Source organism: Etheostoma spectabile, unplaced genomic scaffold (genome assembly GCF_008692095.1).
Source record: "Etheostoma spectabile isolate EspeVRDwgs_2016 unplaced genomic scaffold, UIUC_Espe_1.0 scaffold00001704, whole genome shotgun sequence".
Taxonomy (NCBI): domain Eukaryota; kingdom Metazoa; phylum Chordata; class Actinopteri; order Perciformes; family Percidae; genus Etheostoma; species Etheostoma spectabile.
The window spans coordinates 19,358-38,669 of NW_022602795.1; the positions used below are offsets into that span (position 1 = coordinate 19,358).

A 19,312-nucleotide genomic window follows, 5' to 3' on the forward strand; every position below is an offset into this window, starting at 1 on the left:
ACAAACCATCTGGCACGTCAAGTTAGTGAATTGCAGTTGGCTCAGTAAATCACCCCTTTTATTCCCAAAGCTTACTTCAGAGCTGCTTTATCTTCCCATCTCCGTTTATGCACTAAGCTTTTGTCATTGTCCTAGTACGTGTGTGTGTGTGTGTGTGTGTGTGTGTGTGTGTGTGTGTGTGTGTGTGTGTGTGTGTGTGTGTGTGTGTGTGTGTGTGGTGTGTGTGTGTGTGTGTGTGTGTGTGTGTGTGTGTGGTGTGTGTGTGTGTGTGTGTGTGTGGGTTGTGTTGTGGTGTGTGTGGTGTGTGTGTGTGTGTTGCTCACACTTAGTGTATTCTGTGACTATTACTGGCTCACTATTAAACATGCAAGTGAGCATCTACTGACGGTTCATTTCTTCAGATACACACTGTCTTTTCATGCTCTCACTTAATGTGTACGGCTCACTCTTGGGCCATGTTAGGTCATACATGAATGTAATGGGGAATGAGAGAAAGGTGGAGATCAGTAGCCTCTTTAGTTAAGATCTGTTTTGGGCAAACTGGAGACTGTCATGCTCTGCCTACTAGGAGGTGAGGGGGAGGCTGGGTATTAAACCAGCCCTGGATGGAGCTCCTTTTCATGGCTTTCCAGTGTAGAGGACACAGAATATGGCTGTTTACAGGGGATATGGACGGTAGGGGTATCTGAGTTGACCAGGAGCGACTCAAATGGATTTCTGTGTGTGCTGATATCCTGCTGTGAGCCCCTGGTTTCTCTCATACACAATAGAATGAACCAGTCAAGCATGGAAGCACAGACACAGACAGGGATGAATGAAATGCGTAGGGTAAACTTGCCCATATGAAAACAGACACTCACACATACACACTAACCAGTATTCTCCTCTGCTACACACTTAACCATGAAGTGGTTAAGTTGACAGTTCAATTGCAGCTATGCTATATAGAACCTCTTCTCACTCCTCTTGTATAATGTAGTCCAACTCTCCTAAAGTGGACACAGATTGATTTGCTCTATTATCGCTGAGGATAAGTAGCTTAAAATCTTTGTCCTTCTTTATCAAAACATGGAAAAACTGTCCGACATGGACCATTGATCCCCTTTAACTTGAATGACAACTCAGGGGAGAATTTATATTGTGGCAGATGGGGGACTCACAACCAGCTAATGACTCATGGAAAGAAGGACCCCATACAGGGTGAGAAATGCAGGGAAGTATCAGAAAGTCCAAACTTTTTATAATGTGTGCTCCACCGGGACACTGACAGAATGGCACTCTTAACTCTTGCTGTCTGTCTAAAACCAATGACCCATAGCCACTAGTCTCAAACCCAAGCTTTTAATTAGACCGATAAAGGCATTTTTAAGGCTGATACAATACAAATATTTGGTTATTTAAAAATTTGATATATCGGCCGTTTTTTTTTAAAATATATACATTTAAAAAAGAAAAAAAATCAGAAACATGAACAAATCAAACAGATCAGGTCAGCTCTACTAATAACCCATTCAAATGCATCACCAGATGACTGAAAATTTGATAAATACAAGCAAACTCCAAATCAAATAGTGAATCAAAGAATAATATATCAGTTAGTCACATACATAATATGTAATTAATTCCCCTGCAGTATATATTGTGATATGAAAAAAGAAAAAGTAATTTTAAAAAAATGACATAAATAGCTCTATTGGAAATAATAAATCATTCTCGACTACTGTGGTGATTTTGTAGGGGAGTGCATCTACATAGAAGAAAAAATGAAGAAGGATCTTTTCTATGTGAACCATTCTTTGTTGAACTTTAATGCTTTACAAACACCAAAGCAAGTAAGCGCTGTTACTAACGCTACTCTTCTGAAGTGGTTTTGGAGAGGGAAATTAGGTAGGAATACACTGGTTGACTAGCATGACACCATTGTATTTATATAATCCTATCACTCCAGGCTAACGTGAATGTCAGTGACGGCATGTTGCTTCCTCTAAATTTCAGGTTGTGGTCGACTAGAGGGGCCAGCTCTTTAGTTTGATAAATCGATCAGACCTGCATGTCACACGCACTAGCGTGTCCAGGCTAACGTGAATGACAGTGACTGCATGTTCTGAACAAATTAAATTAGTGTAAATAACGTTAGATCAGACACAGACTTCTGTAGTAGATTAGTGTTACGTTACCAGTGTTGCGGCTCCGTACCGTAACGTTAGTTGGGACGGACAGACCCCTTGTTTCTTTAGGCTAACCATATTAGCTTTGAACTTGCTGCTTGCAGCTTTCTGCGGGGGGAAATGGCCGGGAGACGCTGTGATTATGTTGCATTAATCAGGTGATTTACTTCGTATTTGCAGCAAACATAAAACACTGACTACTGTAGCTTCACTGACTACCCATCAAAACTATGCGCTTGACTGTGTCAGCGGCAGCTGCTGCCTACGGTACTTTTCTACACACTGAGAGCCTCACTTCCCATAACAATAAACCCCGTCGGACTAAAGGGGAAAGGTCGGACGGTAATAGTCATGTAAAAGGAGAACGGTAAGAGTTTACTTCTCTATCAAGCAGCAAAAAAGGATTAGCCTCAAGATTGCAACGTCCTACGATGTGACTATTGCGCATGCGCACATCGCGATGTCGATGCTAAAACATCGTTCAGCCCTATACTTAGGCTCATTTTTCGCCACAGCGGCCCTTTGCTGTATTCCCCATTCATTTTGTAATAAAATGTGAACTGATATCATACATGTATTTGACTCAGAATTCAACACTGAACAACACCAATAGCCACCACACACTGGTGTGAGTAGCTGGCTGCATGGCCAACATCATATACAAGATACAGAGCATTTACTCTCCATTAAATGCATGCACTGTTTGAAACTAACGACTTAATGCTTAGCTCTCCTAGAGCAGACTGGCACTAACACAAACATTAGACATGGCACAATACACTTTAAGCCAGGATTGTGTAGAAAGATGCTAGCTCCTGGTTTACAATGAGATCCGTCTTAATTTGCAGTTCACAGGCCAGAGGCAAAGAGGAGGTCCGAGCTGCCACAGAGACCAGACAACTAAATGAGCAGTCTAAAAAACAATCACTTTAAGATGCACCCAACAGTGTTCTTGGCCTTGAGCTACTTTTATTTACACATCATCTGAGGCACAGCGTAAGCCTCACTGACTATGTTTACATGCACAAAGTATTACGGTTTTTGCCCAAATAATATTCCAAAAACGACAACATTCCTATTTCCTACAAGTGATCTGGCATTGGGAGACTTGTTTGTCCATGCGAACACGACCTCCCGCTTTCATTCCTTCAACAGCATTCATGAAACGGTCCTCATTGCGATGTTTGCACAAATCCCAAAACTGTTCAAGTCTTTTCTAATGTTAAAAAAAAAGAAGAAGATGTTTTTCCTTTTGACTAGAAGTGTAAGCTTTTCTTTTTGGCATGCATCTCTACCCCATCCTTGCAAACCGTTGGCTAGTTAGTTTGTGTGAAACTCACAGTGCTGACCGTAAACAGGCTACAGGACGTGTGTCGCAAACTGTGGTAAAACCTCCAATTTAAACACACATTCTGAATGCGCTGTATACGTGTTCAACCCGAATAACATCGACATATCCCACATCTTAATCGGAAATAGCTCCATTAAGAATAAGGCCTAATTCGGAATATCTAAAGGGACTAATCCATGCTGTTTACATAATACGTATCAAATTTGGTGTGTGTGTGTGTGTGTGTGTGTGTGTGTGTGTGTGTGTGTGTGTGTGTGTGTGTGTGTGTGTGTGTGTGTGTGTGTGTGTGTGTGTGTGTGTGTGTGTGTGTGTGTGTGTGTGTGTGTGTGTGTGTGTGTGTGTGTGTGTGTGTGTGTGTTTTATTAGGGCTGTCAAAATGAACACGATAATAACGGCACTAATATATTGGCGCCCGATTAATGCATGCAGTTCTGTTATTTCGGCCTCCGCCCACTCTGTAGTTTTGGAAATCATGAAGCAATGCTGCACTCACCGGAGGCTAATCATTTACCACGGGGTCACAGCACATTACGTTGACCCACGGTGCGAACTTTGGTCGCATGCTTTGACTATTATAAGGAGAGGCATTTTGCTGACGTGCGCACCAAGAACTTTCTGCAAGTAGCCAGACAGTGGGACATTGAAAATAAAGTCAGTACACTGAACACTGACAGTGCACGCAACGTAATTGCAGCAGCCAGGCAACTCCCGTTTGAGCATATGCCTTGCGTTGCACATTGCCTCCACTGAGCCATCAGTTTTTCCACACTTTTATTGTTTTAATTAATTTTTTGTATCACCCATTTTTTATCCTACTTCGTAAAATGGCATGTTTTATTGAGCCTATATTTCACACATCTAAGGTTGAAGTTTAAACACAACTATGTTGTTACATTTAGCTGACCAATGTGCTTGTACAATGTTTAAGTTGCTGTAATGCAGGCAGTCCATTGTTTTGTGTTTTGTTTTGCTTAAAAAAAACGAACTAACCTTTGCAAGTGTAAAGTGTGACTATACATTGTGTTAGTATTACCAAGTAATGTTAAACTCAGGTTAATATGCCCATCTGTTGTTGCTTGATGGGCTTGAGATTGCCATTGTATGCTTTCGGCACATTTTTTAGCTTCCAGTACCTTTTGAAGTTATTTTGGAGAATATTGTAGCCAATATTTGTCATTGTTTTGGATTGTTGCAACAATAATAAACATTTGCATAAAGCATGCGTATTTGCCTGCTCCGATGTTAAGAAGAGCATTAAAAACTTTAGAAATGTCCCTTTTTAAAATGACATTTAAGGCCGATAAAAAATGTTTATTTACTATTAATGCATGTTAACTATGGACAATCATGCAATTAATGGCGATTATACACTTCAATCGATTGACAGCCCTAATATACATGTATAGCATGGCAAACAAATTTTTTTATGTGGTCCATGCAGGAAATTATTTTTACCTCAGCCCACTACATATAGAAACTGATGGTGATGCACTTGTCAGTCTAGTAGATCATTTAGATATTGTTCTTTCCCTCTCACTCATACACCATCACAAAAAGCACAAGCATAACCAAATCTTTCACACAGACCCACCTGCTTCATCAATGAGTTGGCTTATGTCAAAGTAGCTCGCTATTATTCAGTAAGCCAACATATTAAACTAACTATCCCTCTAATAAGCACACATGAGATTTGACAGCCATGCATAAAAACTGCTCTGTTTACACTGAATATTCATAGCAGAGTGAAATAAATTAAAATGCTTCCCACCACTGTTAATCTTCATTCTGGTAGTGAGGCTGAGCTAAGAACAAAGTGAAGAATACAAGCAGAGGTAGACTGAGGTGAACGAGGAGCAAGAGAAATTAAGGTAACTTTAAAAACTGAACCCAAGACAGAGAGAAGAGGACCAAAAAAGTTACAGAAAATGTGAATGCAACACAATTTGTCAAATGAAAAGTCAGGGAGAGGACAACTGTAAAAGAACACAACATATTCCAAACTCATCTGATATGAGGTGTACACATACACAAGTGTATGTTGCTCCCATTCATCACACAGGCTCAACATGCGGTGAAGATAAGAATCCACAGCAATGTTTTCTTCCATCGCCGCTTTGTCAATGAATGATTGCTTGGGGAGGCAGCAGGCATGACAGACAAGAAGGGCTCTTGCAGCAAGAAAAGGAGGGAAAATGTGGTTTTGATTTAAAATTCAGACTGAAAATCCATCAAGATTTGCTCAACAGATGCATCTGTCAAGCGGGTGGCGACACACAAAGTGGACTGCATAATCACATTCTCTTTGGCTGTAGCAGGGCACAGGTATGTGTATATTTGTGTGCATGTGCAAGGCCGTGCATATGTGCTTAGAAGTAAAGACGAAATCTGTATTCATTACTGGACTTGCTGTGATATTTCAAAACTGTTAGATAGCAACCAGGTCTTTGTGATAAACCTTATATATGAGTGTGCTCACATCACTACAAAAGGAAAGGCGATTCAGTCTTGCATTGACTGAAGCTTTATACCGTTATCGATAACATATTTAGGCAATGCAGAAGGGGATCTGCTAAAGAAGACAAACTTTTCCAAATCCATATACGCACAAGATTTTCAAATATGGGGTTATTTGATGAATACCAAGTACCAGTAATGCATGAAATGTCACAAACTCTTTCAGGCGATTTACTGGAAGACGTTCCTGCTCCATTTCCCAAACAGTATTACCCTCATGCACATCTCAAGGAAGGTATGAACTTGGATCATGGGATGTTCATGTATTTCTCCACAGAGGGCTTAACATGTGTTTTCTCATTGAGATGGATTGACGTGTCTTTACTCAAACTTTAAGCATTTTTTGTAATTATCCATCTAATGACATGCTTTTTATCTTATTATTGGGGACTAAGGCCCTATTGAAACTGAAAGAATTATTATTATTCTTTATCCGGCAAATGAATCACCTTTTTGAAGGGCTTAACACACTCAAAAACTCTCCTAAATTGGGGGTTGCATCCATTCCGGTGACAATTTACGTAATTTTTGGGTAATAGGCACACTAAAATGGCTTGCTAGTGCCCCCTACAACATTAAAAGATTTGAGACCCTGCAGTACGTTTAACGTTGACTAACGAAACTTGGTTACACAAATGTAACATGTCCAGGCCTGAGGAAATTTTTAGGCCAAAATTTACTTTTGGTCATAGCGCTGTGTGAATCCAGAAATGCTTGTTATGTGTTTCTGGATTCCTTTAAAAAAAATGTATATTAGCCGATATATATCAGATTTTTAATTAACCAAGTATTTATATATTTTTATCGGCCTTAAAAATCAACTAATAATTATTAGTAAGATTGTGACATGTCATGTAAGATAATGCAAAACACACATGCTCACACGTGGTGCGCCTCCACATTTATTTTGCTGGTGATATTAACAGTTACGCTTTCTCTGGTAGAGTGCAGAGAAGCTTTTACACCTCTGACTGGGCCTGGTGCTGGTTTACAAGATCATCTTTGGAGTGCCATATGCTTTGTCACTAACCCAACACGGTGTCTAGCCTGTACCATCTGTCATAGAAACGCTCTTCCCTCACATGGGTATCACCATGTGGGGGAAGTTCTCCCTCATACTCCCCTCTCCGCCAACCACACTAGCCTATGTGTCAGTGTAGATGCTGTGCTATGCTTTCTCAGTTTATTTAGTCACTTCTGCTTTTGTTTAATGTGCTTTTTCTAGGGATTCTAATTAGGGGCCAAGTAGCAGTGCTGCATGGACCCTGTTGTAGTTGCCTGTATTATTATTAGGGCCCAAGCACCGACAGCGGTGAAGACCCTATTGAAACTGAAGGAATTATTCCTTCTTTCTTTCTTCTGGCAAATAATCTCCTTTTGAGAGGCTTAACACACTATAAAAACTCACCCAAAATTGGCAGTGGCATCAAGTCTGGTAAAAATATACGTATGTTGAGGGTTCTGGAATAGGCGCACAAAAATGGCTTGCTAACACCCCCTTCAAAACTTTCAAATTTGAGCCCTTGTAGTATGTTTAATGTAGACTAACAAAACTTGGTACACACATGAGGCATATTTAACATTGTTAAAACATGGAAAATGGTCAGACCTCTCCTCACTGCGCATCCCCTCCCTTCACATTCACAGTCCCCACTAGAGCCGCCTTGTGCACTTCAACTCTTCAAGCGCCTTTTAAGACCTTTCATCTTCCCCCTTCAGAAAACAAGGCAGAGTCTCTGGTGAAAAGCGTTGACAGTAGCAGTTAGTGCTGAGTAGAGTTGGCTCAACCACAGCCCTCTCACTTTTCTCTTTGTCTGAAGTAGTGTGGGATAAGACGACCCTCTTAGAGCTTTGTGCGTATGTACTCCAGCAGGAACCCATGTCGTGTTCTCTTCTCATTGGTCTACTGGACAGAGGCCACTGAGGCAGCTGCTCATCTATTAATCTTAAAGAAGTGTCCTTGAACTTCAAAAGAATATGCAGCCACAGTCTTATATGATATTGCACTTGTATTGTTGCCAACTTCATTCTCTTACTGCCAGCCATATCATTTCCATCAGCAAGCAGTAACCATTGCCAACTCGGCTGTTCCCAATGTAAACACGGCGGTAGCCCGGCTGCAATGGCAACAGTGACAAAGAAGACAGAGGGTCTGTTTAATGATGTCCGTTTTGAATTGGTGAACCTGCCTTATCGTGGGAGGGAAGGTAACTGGAAAAATGAGGCCCAATGGACTGTGTGTATATGTTGTTGAGTTATAGAACTGTGTGAGACAAAATAACTAGCTCTTTTTATAATAAGGTTACTTGCAACAGTCCCAGTCATCGTGTCAGAGTAGGATAAGAAAGTCTAAGTTGTAATCTAACTTTATAAACATAAGGTACAAAACTAAGAACATTTGGTTGGCTCTGGTTGTCCAGTGGACCTTTTTAGGTCAGAGACACTCATATGATGCATCATGCAATGCTGCTTGCAATCATCAACGTGCATCTATAGCATGTGTAGCTACTGTGCATTTGTGTCATCTGTACACTGAATATGTGTAGTTTACAGAAGACCAAAGGTAAAAGAAAATCACTTGACAAATGTGCAACCATTAACCATGCTGCTGCTGTTTATGTGGCAAGAGTTTGAAACAAGAAGGGGCCTATTATGTTACTTCTTCGTAAATGGGATGAGGGCCCTTTACATAGCTATTAACTGGTAATGTCAAGTCAAAACAGCATTGCTCTTTCTTCTGCATTTTAGCCACACATCCTGACATTTGTCTTCTCCTTTGCTTTAGTCCTTTTTAGATATCTCGCTTGATATCTCTTTTCTGCTCCTTTGGTTTTGGTCATTCACTCACTTTTTATTTTTTATTCCTCATCTCCATCCCTAATAATTTTTGGCTGTGTAGCTTGGTTTTTATCTATAGTGCTGGTACTGTAACACCGCTTTATGCCCCCCCCCCCTCCTGTAAAATAAACATAGTACCAAGCATTACCTCCGTGTCCTTGTTTGCGACTTTGATCACATGGTAGGATAACTAATGAGTATAGGGACCTAGCTGGAGTGAGCTGTAGGTATCTTTGTCTCGCCACCCGCTCCCTGCAGGGCGCCCGTTGATGGACGGATAAGCTCTCGTCCCTTCAGAGGGCTGGTCTGTCACACAGGAAGACGGATGTTATACTGCAGTTTTCCTGTCTCCTGTACCTCTCAAGATAACACATACCCAATGGGGAAAGAGGATGGGGAAGGGCTGGTTTGAAACGCAAGGTTACTAACACAAACACAGCGGCCTACTGATGGACACCGCACCAGCATCATTCAGAATCACATTGTAGGTTGCATGATAACTGCAAGCACTTGCATTCACCGTCATTTTAGGACTCTGCACAAAACACCCTGAAGAACATAGACAATACATGAGCTCAAACACAGAAACCTGGCCTATCCTAGGACCTGTTGTCACCCCATACTGTTCATTAGCTGGCGCCTAGGTCTCTTGTTTGGTAAAAAAAAAAAAAGCCATGCATCTGAAATTGTCTTAACAGCTGTAAATAGGCTTTGCAGGGTAAAGCGCCCTGTCTCTCAAAGAGCTGATTTCTGTAAGCAGCTTAGTGTTTCCACCTCCTCATCACGCATCCTAACCTATTCATGTTATGGGTGAGACGTGGAATTATTTTTCACACATCCCCTCTATCGTATTAGGATGATACTAATGTGCCAGTAGAAGTGAACATGTTGCCTATCCTATTATTTGTTGTAAGGGTACTTTGCATAAATGCAGACTTTCTAGTCATGTTGGTATTAGTTGGAGTTAAAAGTTAAGAATTGTACTAGTGGAGTGATGTGTAAAAAAAGTCATTGTGCTTTGTTGTAGGGACCTCCGACCATTAGGCAAGCTTCATTACTCGTCAGTGGAAATGGCATAGTATCAGTGCATTAGCAGCAGCAGCAGATGTTGGTAGTTTCAGAATAGTTTTATATGCTGTTGTTGTAAATGCAGAACTGTTGAGTCAATAATAGGGATGTAATGATTACCAGTGTAACAATAAAATGTGGATGGTAACAATTACTGTTTTCATTTCAAATATCTGTATTATTGCAGTGGATTACCACGTTGTGGAAACCCTATGTTTAATCCTTTCCAGCTTCATCCGAGGCTCCTGTAGTAGCGCTCAGACTGCGCTCAGACAGGAGAAGGGGACAGAACACAGCACCTGTAAACAGACTTTTTTTTTTTCTCTTCTCATTCCTTTCCTATTTTCAGACTTGTTAAAGTGATGTGGGTAGCCCAGAACATAAATCAAAACTATTCTGTAGCTTGCTAAACTTTCATGGGTTTTACTGTCTCATTATCTGTGTAGATTTTAAAGCAGACAGAGAGAGAGCGATGGCTTATTCTTAGTTTGTGTTACTGAGCAATATGTTACATTTATGTTAATTATTACTGAGTCTTGGTCACTTATTTAAAATATTGTATTGGGATTTTCTGGATCACTCTTGTTTTCTGCAACCCAAAGTTAGTCATTTTTCTAGTTGACTGTCTCATTGATGTGGCTTGATACAAGCAAATGTTTTTGCTGAGGCTTGGTTGTCAAATAAAATGATGCTCCCTACTGATTCTCCCCATGTTCATTTAGCAGCCATCGTTCCAAAACACCATTATCATTACCGTCAACCGTCTGGTTGTATGGCAGTGAAACACTCTCAGCCAGGAATTTGAACTGCACCTCTCTGTCACTGAGAGGAGACCAGGGCCATCTCAGGATGTCATTAGAAGTGCTGTCTATGTCTGAAAGCCAGGTGGACTTGTCCTCTAATGAGGACTCGGCCGTCATGCAAGCACTGACTGGGGGAGGTGTCACACAGAGGTGCCAGTGTCAGTCTGGGACGCTGATAAGCTCCTCCACTGAATAGCACTGAGAGGGCATCATTAGAGGCAGAGACAGACACAGGGATGGTGGGCCTAACCAGGAAAGACGGTGAGATGGTAATGATATTTTAGTTGTAACCAACAAAGAGGTCATATTGTTATCTTTGACTTGTTTTGGTCGGAATCTTTTTGTCCCTTGTTATACAAGTCCCTACATTTGGTCTTACAGACATGCCAGTGGCAAGATGACTTTGTAGAGCATGGTTAGGATTTATTAACGTTTGTTGACTTTTCAACTAGGGTTGGGCAATGTGATGTCCACAGTGGTCCATCATGATGGACGATGACATGAATTAATAATCAGGCATCTTGCTCCCAGTGTGTCTGTATTGGCCTCTCTGTCTCTCCTCTCTACTGCGTTGCTTGACTGAGTGTTGGTCACTCGGACTGTGGACGCAGGCTGCATGAGAGTGAAACTCAAATCACATGGGCACCAAACCCGCTACATCAGCTATATCCTCCACCATTTTTTATTAAAGGATGTCTGTCATCTTATCAATCGGGACGTTCTCTTCGCCAATTCCATAGACTGTAAAAATAAGTGTGTTCGTAATTGTACCAGTAGCTCTCGCTCTTGCACACACTCTCTCTTCCTCTCTCTGTCTTTTTCTTTTTTGGCTACATGCAGTCCAGATGCAATTCACTATTACAACTATCAAATTTGATGATTTTGGGAAATAACGTGACAGCCTGTGTCCACCTACAATTGCACTCGCAAAATCAATCTGTTCCTGTTAATAAATCAGAATTGTGCTTTATTGAGCAGACAATGAATGCCATCACCGCCACCGCTAACACGCACCCCGGCGTCTGTCAGGACATGATGATGGTTGTCAGCCATTGCCTATGGACGATGACATAACCATTGTATTTTCTACCTCAACTGAACAGGGAAATGTGTTTTGCTTGAAGAATTCCAAAGCCATTAAAAGTCAGGGTTCAAAGTACATGAAAAACCAAAGGTTTTGTTTTTTTATATTTTTCCTCTTGGTTCACCTGCCATCAGTGCATGAATGGAGTAACATTTGCTGTCTGACATTTTTGCATTCTGGCAGAATTGGAAATAGTAAATGCGTGTGGAAAGCTAAACTAGTCCAAGATGATACCAGCATTACAGTTGTAGTTGAATACAATCATCACACAAGGAGTCTAAACATTAAATACAACCTTTACAACTATTTACTGGCCCTGCCTGTGCCAAAGTGTACTTAAAACATAATGTGCTGGCATGGCGATTACACGGAACATATAGAAACAAGTGTTGGCCTAACATGGCCTTTTTATACAAATGTTGGAAAAAAAGCATGAACATATTCATTGTGTAATTAGTAAAGCTAATCAGATAGTTGCCTTGTTTAAGTCTATATTAAGTTACGAGTTCATTGTTTGTTCCCTAAATCAGTGAGCCATGGATGTAACACAGCAAAAAGCCCTATGGCAAGGTAAGTCAAAAGCTAGAGCCGCTCCAGTAGCTTTATGTAGCTATCAATATGCAGTTGACAACATAATTGAAGTTATTTAAAGACGCGCCATGTGCCACTAGATGGAAGCAAATGGAAGTACAGATTGTTGTTTTCTCTACTTCTAGTGCTGGAATAGCCCTGAATTATGAATTATATTTTAGCTGCGTGGAACCTATTCCAAGAAATCTTGGGGACAGAATAGTTACGTCTACATTATTTGTTTAATGGTCTTGCAGACTGACATTACATAATCTTGCAGACTTTGTTTTTTCTGTAGACTAAATTTGACAGCAATCAACACTCTTCTGCATCATAATCAGGGGGCTTAAATGATAAGCACAGATGCTGAAGGTTGAGAGGCCTTTTTTCCCCTTTCCTCTAGCGTTAATGGCATTCATCCACAGGAAGGCTCCAACTCTCCAACTATTTTGTGTAGTTTGATTTTGGCTGTGTGCGTTTGTGCTTGTTTTCTCCTCTTTCCCAAGAGTTTGATTAGTCGCCTCCATTTAACCGACACATTACTTTCATTACAGCACACATGCATGCTGGGAAGGGCCGTGCTGATCTTTTTCTCTCTCCATGCAGATGATAGCCACATCTTACTCTCCATGGATCGGCGCACAGCCTACATCTGTCCCTTACCAGCCAGCATCCCTCTTATGGCACAGCCCTCAAAGGCTTGATTAAATATCTGACCAAAGCTAACTGCTGGCCACCCAGGGGCTCCAATGGAATGGAGGAGGGGTTGGAGGAGAATAGGCCTTTCAAAAGTGCACAGAAAGAAAGGAGGGTGAAAGAGACACTGATTGTAAAAGTAACATCCTCTTTGCCAGCTGCTGTCACTGGCAAGCAGACTGGGAGTTGATTTGCACTCATTACTGGGAAATGAGTAAGGCCTGAGGATGATGGCCGCATTACTCCAATTGCATATGATGTGATTTGAGATGTTGTGCAATGTTAATCTCCTCCCCCAGTGTCCCCAAGATATAGAAAATAAATGGAGATGAAAATCTTACTCTGCATCTTCACAGTGTGAGCCATGTATGATACAAATGGAAGCAGAACAGATTATGCAACCATATAACGATATGCAAAATAAACCGAAATCGTGACACCCAGCTCCGGGGGGAGGGGGGTGCACCGGTAAAGCTAACAGAGGTGTAACGTTATGAATGACCACTATTCTGACTCGGGTGCCTAGGTCTGTTTCCCGACGGTTTAGTAAACTGCCGTTAGCATCCTTAGCATCTGAGTTAAGTTCTGGCTGCTGGCTGGCTGGTGGGGGACTGTGGGTGTTTCCCCGGGCCAGGGCTGTAATGATAGTGAATGGTTGCTAGCTGAGTGGGGGCTGACTGTGGAATAGATGTGTCCCGGGGGCTGTTGTCAGCTCTCATCCCGACTGAAGCCTTGCAGCGCTGGGAGTCTGAGGCAGAAGACAGGGGTGTGCTAGCTGGCTAAATTACCCTTAGATTAGTCGTCTATCGACATAGTTAAAGTTACTGACGTTTTTGTGGGTTAGCCCAGAGTTGTTAACCGTGGCCAAAATGCTAAAAATAACTGAGCGTGTTGAACAGTGTCGTAATCTTACACTAATCAATCCCTGGGTTTGGTGTATCGTTACAGCCCTAACTCTTTGCATTTCACAATCACAATAATGAAAACATACTTACACAGAAGCATATTGGACAGAATGTACAATGCATTTTGCTGTCTGAGAGAACTAATCAGAATGTGATGTGCATCACCTTTCATTATCGTGTCCCCTCAGTTTACTGATTAAATATTGCATCTTTTTACTGTATGAACACATTAAACTCTGACTCTCCCACAGTGCTTGCTGTTGTCTTTGCTGATTAACTTCAGATGTTCCCTTCTTTCCCCTTGCTCATCGCAGTGTCTGGGTTGAACATAAAGACATGACTTTTACATTGGCTTGCTCTTTTTCCATTCACTCACCATTCTGCTCCACACTCATTAGGGACCAACCTTTGTCTGAATGTTAGAGGCCATCTCATGTCTGTCATACTACCAGATAATGGCCACCCTGCTCTTTACCATGCACCATCTTCACTGTAATCTTTGAGGACATCATTATCCTCTCCATGTGATCCAACACAGATTTGTGTCTCTGTTAACCAGATAATTTGATTCTACACAGATTTTTTTTTTTCTGGTTTAGAATGGTTTACTTTTTGTTATTATACAATCTTTAAAATGCAAATGTGAATGCATTTTATCACATATCTAATGTTGTCTCATTTAGTCTCTTCTATAAAGTTATCAGCACATTACTCTTTCAGTGCCCATTCATAATTGCTGATATTGCTACAATATCTTGTTGTGTGCAGCATAATAAGCAGGTTTGCCATCAATTACTAGTGCAGCAAGAATGAACACCTGCCTCTTTCTCACTCCATTACCTTCCCTGGCACATTGCGTGCCTATTTAATATATTTAATATATCTTTGCTTTAAAACCATATCTTGCTTTTTTTCCTCATCAAGTTGTCAATACTCTTATCTTTCTCCGTATGTCCAACAATGCAATCTTCCTATTGGGCTACATTTTTCTTCCCCCACTTGTTTCTTTTTTAAAATCTTAAGTAAAAGTAATTTCCTCTGTGCCGTCCCCCTCCACTGCACATGCCCACAGGACACTCTTTTTCGTCTTGCTTTGAACTCTTTTTAATTTTGCACTGTAGCAGTTTTTATTAACATATTTATTCATTTATGACTCCTCTCAAAGCCCTTTGCATATGAGCACACCTTTATTCTCTCATTCTCTCTTTTTGTCTCTCCTCTCAGCTCGTAACTCTCTTCAGAGAGTGGGCCTCACTAATGCAATGCTAGTTCAATCCTGGCCACCTTGTCAGAGGCTATTTTATTCTGGCTCCTTTTCTTACTACTACAGCAGTAGTGAGCATGGCTAGAGTTTCCAGGCTCTCTCCACTCACCAGCTCCTGTCTAGATGTTCTCCACTCTGCTCATAGAGTTTTTTTTTTTTACGTAGTCAAGGGAGGAGCCTGTCTCAAACCCTCAAAGTCAAGGTGTCTTTCTAGCCATCGCACAGCGGATCATCCCCTTCCACTCTCCCTAACACCCACTTCCCACCCTGATGGCAGCCACCTGTCAATGGTTGGACTCCCCCACCTAGATAATAATAACCTAGCCAGAGACCATCTTTCATCAAGTGTCCTCGCTCCATTTGAGTAGAGGGAGATTGTGGGCATGAATAGACAGCTGAGGGGTATCCTCCTGATGTGCGAGATCTTGCAAGGTTGCAGTGACAGCAAAGGGGATGCAGAGTGCTTATATAATTGGACCAAGGTCATGCGGTGAAAGTTTCAGAACAGTTGTGCAGTTGCTAATTTCCCTTCTGACATGCAGCAAAGGGCCGCAGGTCGGAGTTGAACCCAGGCCCACTGCATTGAGGAATAAACCTCCATATATGTATCGTCACTCTACCAACTGAGCTATCTGGCTGCCCAGACTAAAATATATCTAACTATTTGATTAATTATCGTGAAGTTTTGAGAAGACATTCATGTCCCCGAGAAGATGCAACCTACTGACTGGCCATTCTTTGACTTTTCTGCTAGTGCCACCATGAGATTGAAATTTTTGGGTTCCGTTGATACGTCTTAACCGATATTGGATGGATTGCCGTTAAATTTGGTAAAGATAGTCAAGGGGCCCAGATGATGAATTCCATGACAAAGCATTCCTAATGAAGTGATGAGTCCATGACTTTTTTCTCCAGCACCACCATGACGGTCACATTTATGGTTTTGACATTCGCAGCAGCTTAAGCTGTACTAGCGCTATGTTTAGGGCAAATAAGCAAATGTAAGCATTTGCATGACTGATTCTTTTTTAAAAGATATTTTATGTCCTTTTCAATATGAGTCCAGTAATAAATACATGCATTTTTCCTTTCTTCCCTTCCTCACATATCAGTAATCCCTAATCATTTATTTTTTATCACACTCACCCCTCTTTTTTTTACCTCTTCCACTGCTTTCTTTAATCTGATCCACAGATAGGTGCAGACTTAAGGGAGCATTCATGGTGCTGAGCCTATATCTTATGTTCTCTCTCTCTCTCTCTCTCTCTCTCTCTCTCTCTCTCTCTCTCTCTCTCTCTCTCTCTCTCTCTCTCTCTCTCTCCTTCTTCTGACTCTCTCTATCCGTCTCTATCTGTATTTCAGATGCCAAGGAGATCGTGTTGAAAGCTCAGATTCTGGCTGGGGGCAGAGGCAAGGGTGTGTTTGACAGTGGCCTTAAAGGTGGAGTGCACTTAACTAAGGAGTAAGTATGCCTCAATCTACATTTCAAACTGTGAGTTACTGTAGGAGATTCAAATTATGTCTCCTGCGACAGCGACATTTAGAGTGAGGAGGCTCAAAGAGCTCTCTGAAGATGCTCCCTAGGCACAAAGACACAGTCGGGATTACTTGTGCTGCAAATAAACACTTTTTCTTTCTTCCAGTGTCTTCGAACAACTACTCTCTATGAAATTTTGAAAAAGTGATTTTAGGGTTGGCAGAAGCGTTTTGCACCCCATACTGAGTTTTTCTCTCTCGGGTTGATAGGGTTTTGTGCCTCCGCTGAGGTTTATTTTGTTCTAGCTTAGAATTACAATATGTGATGGGTATATTCCTCCAGTAAAGGCTTACTCTGAAATCTGAAAACAACAACTTGAACAGTTTTTCTTGAACACTCTTTCACTGAGTTTCCATGTACAAAAACAGTACTAGTACAACGTGTGTTGTGTGTGTGTGTGTGTGTGTGTGTGTTGTGTGTGTGTGTGTGTGTGTGTGTGTGTGTGTGTGTGTGTGTGTGTGTGTGTGTGTGTGTGTGTGTGTGTGTGTGTGTGTGTGTGTGTGTGCGCGCGTGTGCGTGCGCGTGTGTGTGTGTGTGCGCACAGTATATCTTAAAGGTACCTACCACTTACTGTTGTCTTAAAAGGCAAAGAGATGATTCATGACAATCGTCTCAGATATGTACCATCGTCGCCCTACTTCAGGGTTCAGAATGGGCAGAAACTTTTTCAAAGTGAGATGTGCGTAAGTTCATCGTCCCCAGACAGTGACATGAGTGCACAGTTCACCTTTCTCTCATCTAACAAAGGATTAGTACCACCCCGCTTCATTTTTATTCACTAACAAAACCAGAGCATGCTTACAGAAGCAGCGCCGGTACGCGGGCTGCTTTTAAAAAGAGAGTTTTAAATGAAAATGTATTCACAGCGATGTGTAGATGTACCAAAGTATTTTCAAAAACTGTGCTTTGTCAGAATATGTTACATACATGCAAAGAATGCGCTAAGTCATATCTTACTTCAACAAAACAAAATTTTGGAGAGATAAATGACTACTTCCTCTGTCAGTTGACCTGCTTTTCTCTTTTTACTAAAGACTGTTGTTTAAAAGAAGGATACTGTTTGACTTGTAACCTCTCCTTTTCAGCCCTGCTGAGGTTGGTGAACTGGCCAATAAGATGCTGGGTTTCAATCTAACTACTAAGCAGACACCGAAAGATGGAGTGAAAGTGAAAACGGTGAGCAACTGCGCAGACTGAAAGAAAGATAGATATACTTTGCTGTAAGTGTTTTTTTCCTGACCTCATTTCAAGGCATTATGAGTCCAGTAATGCAGTTCTGTAAAATTAATGACTGTGAAAGGCAGTCTGGCTCTGTTATTTGTTTTTTTTCACTAGGTTTAAATAGTAGCTGTCCACTCTTGTTTACTGTGGGTATGCACTGGTTGGTGTTATGGCTCATTGCATAAATTGAACCGGGTCCACTGTGAATTTAAAGTGTTTGGTAAACAACTGTTTCTATGTGCCACTAACAAGCAGAAATATCATTTTCTCTACTCGCATGCTGCATGCAGTACCTCCTCAAATAAGACTTTTCCAGGTGATGAAGCCTTCATTCTGTGGCTTGTGTGTGGATCCTGCTCTCTTTCTTTGCCTCTCCCCATCTCTGTTTACCCCTGCTACCCCCCATTCCAGTTTACTCCTACTGCAGAGATTAGTTGGAATCAAGTGTGACACGAGTGTCTTGTCATTTGTCATTTTTTTTATAGGCTACTATGGACTAGGACGTTCACAGGCTTAGAATTAACTCCATGTACCAGAGTTGGAGGAAAAAGTAAACAAAAAAAGTTGAATGAAATGTGACCTCCAATTGGCCAGTTGTCTTACTAAGAATAGTCTTGCATTGCCAGACACACTTCCACAGCTTTGCTCAGGAAGGTCTGGCTTGTCCACATAGCATTCAGGGATAGAAAAACATGCTCTGGTTCATTGGCATTTCTTTAAACCGTTTACAATCTTGATTGACCCTACAGAGATCTGAGGAGCATTTAACCATAGTCCTCATAAATCAACCAGAGTTCAGAATGCCAACACTAAGAAAGCGAAAAGGAAACGGACGTATTCAGAGAACGAGCAATCCCGTACATAAATTGTTGATGGAGACTACACCAAGAACATCCTCTTTTGCCTGTGGCACTAAAATCCGACCTGACAGGAGTAGCCATTGACTGACCTGTAGGATCGAGTACAGTAACTGTTTAGTCACAACCTGGTCTGTCAGATGACAGCCAGAGCTTAGCTGTCAACCTGCCAGTGAAGCTCGCATCAATGTTTAACTTGTAATGCATCACATAGCAGAGAACCCCACAGGAAAAGGGGACAACACTTCAGCATCGACATGGATTTGCTGCCATGGCACTGATAGAAGGATGAGGAGAGAAGATAAGGGAAGATGAGATGGGGTGTAAAAGATGGTTGTGGATGAAGACTGTAGGAGGCTAGAACAGGGGATTAAGGGGTCAAAGGAAATAAGATAGTTGTGATAGAATATTTTTAGATTGAGTGAAGAATCAGTCT

General features: G+C 41.5%; 1 protein-coding gene across 1 annotated transcript in view; it reads left to right on the forward strand.

The window, feature by feature from the left end:
- Window positions 1-19,312, forward strand: part of LOC116675228 (succinate--CoA ligase [GDP-forming] subunit beta, mitochondrial-like) — a 41,166-nt gene that overhangs the window by 14,845 nt on the left and 7,009 nt on the right. The window contains exons 3-4 of the mRNA XM_032507211.1: window positions 16,624-16,723; window positions 17,884-17,974. Of these exons, the coding sequence (XP_032363102.1) occupies window positions 16,624-16,723; window positions 17,884-17,974 (191 nt within the window). The remainder of the gene's footprint in view (window positions 1-16,623; window positions 16,724-17,883; window positions 17,975-19,312) is intronic.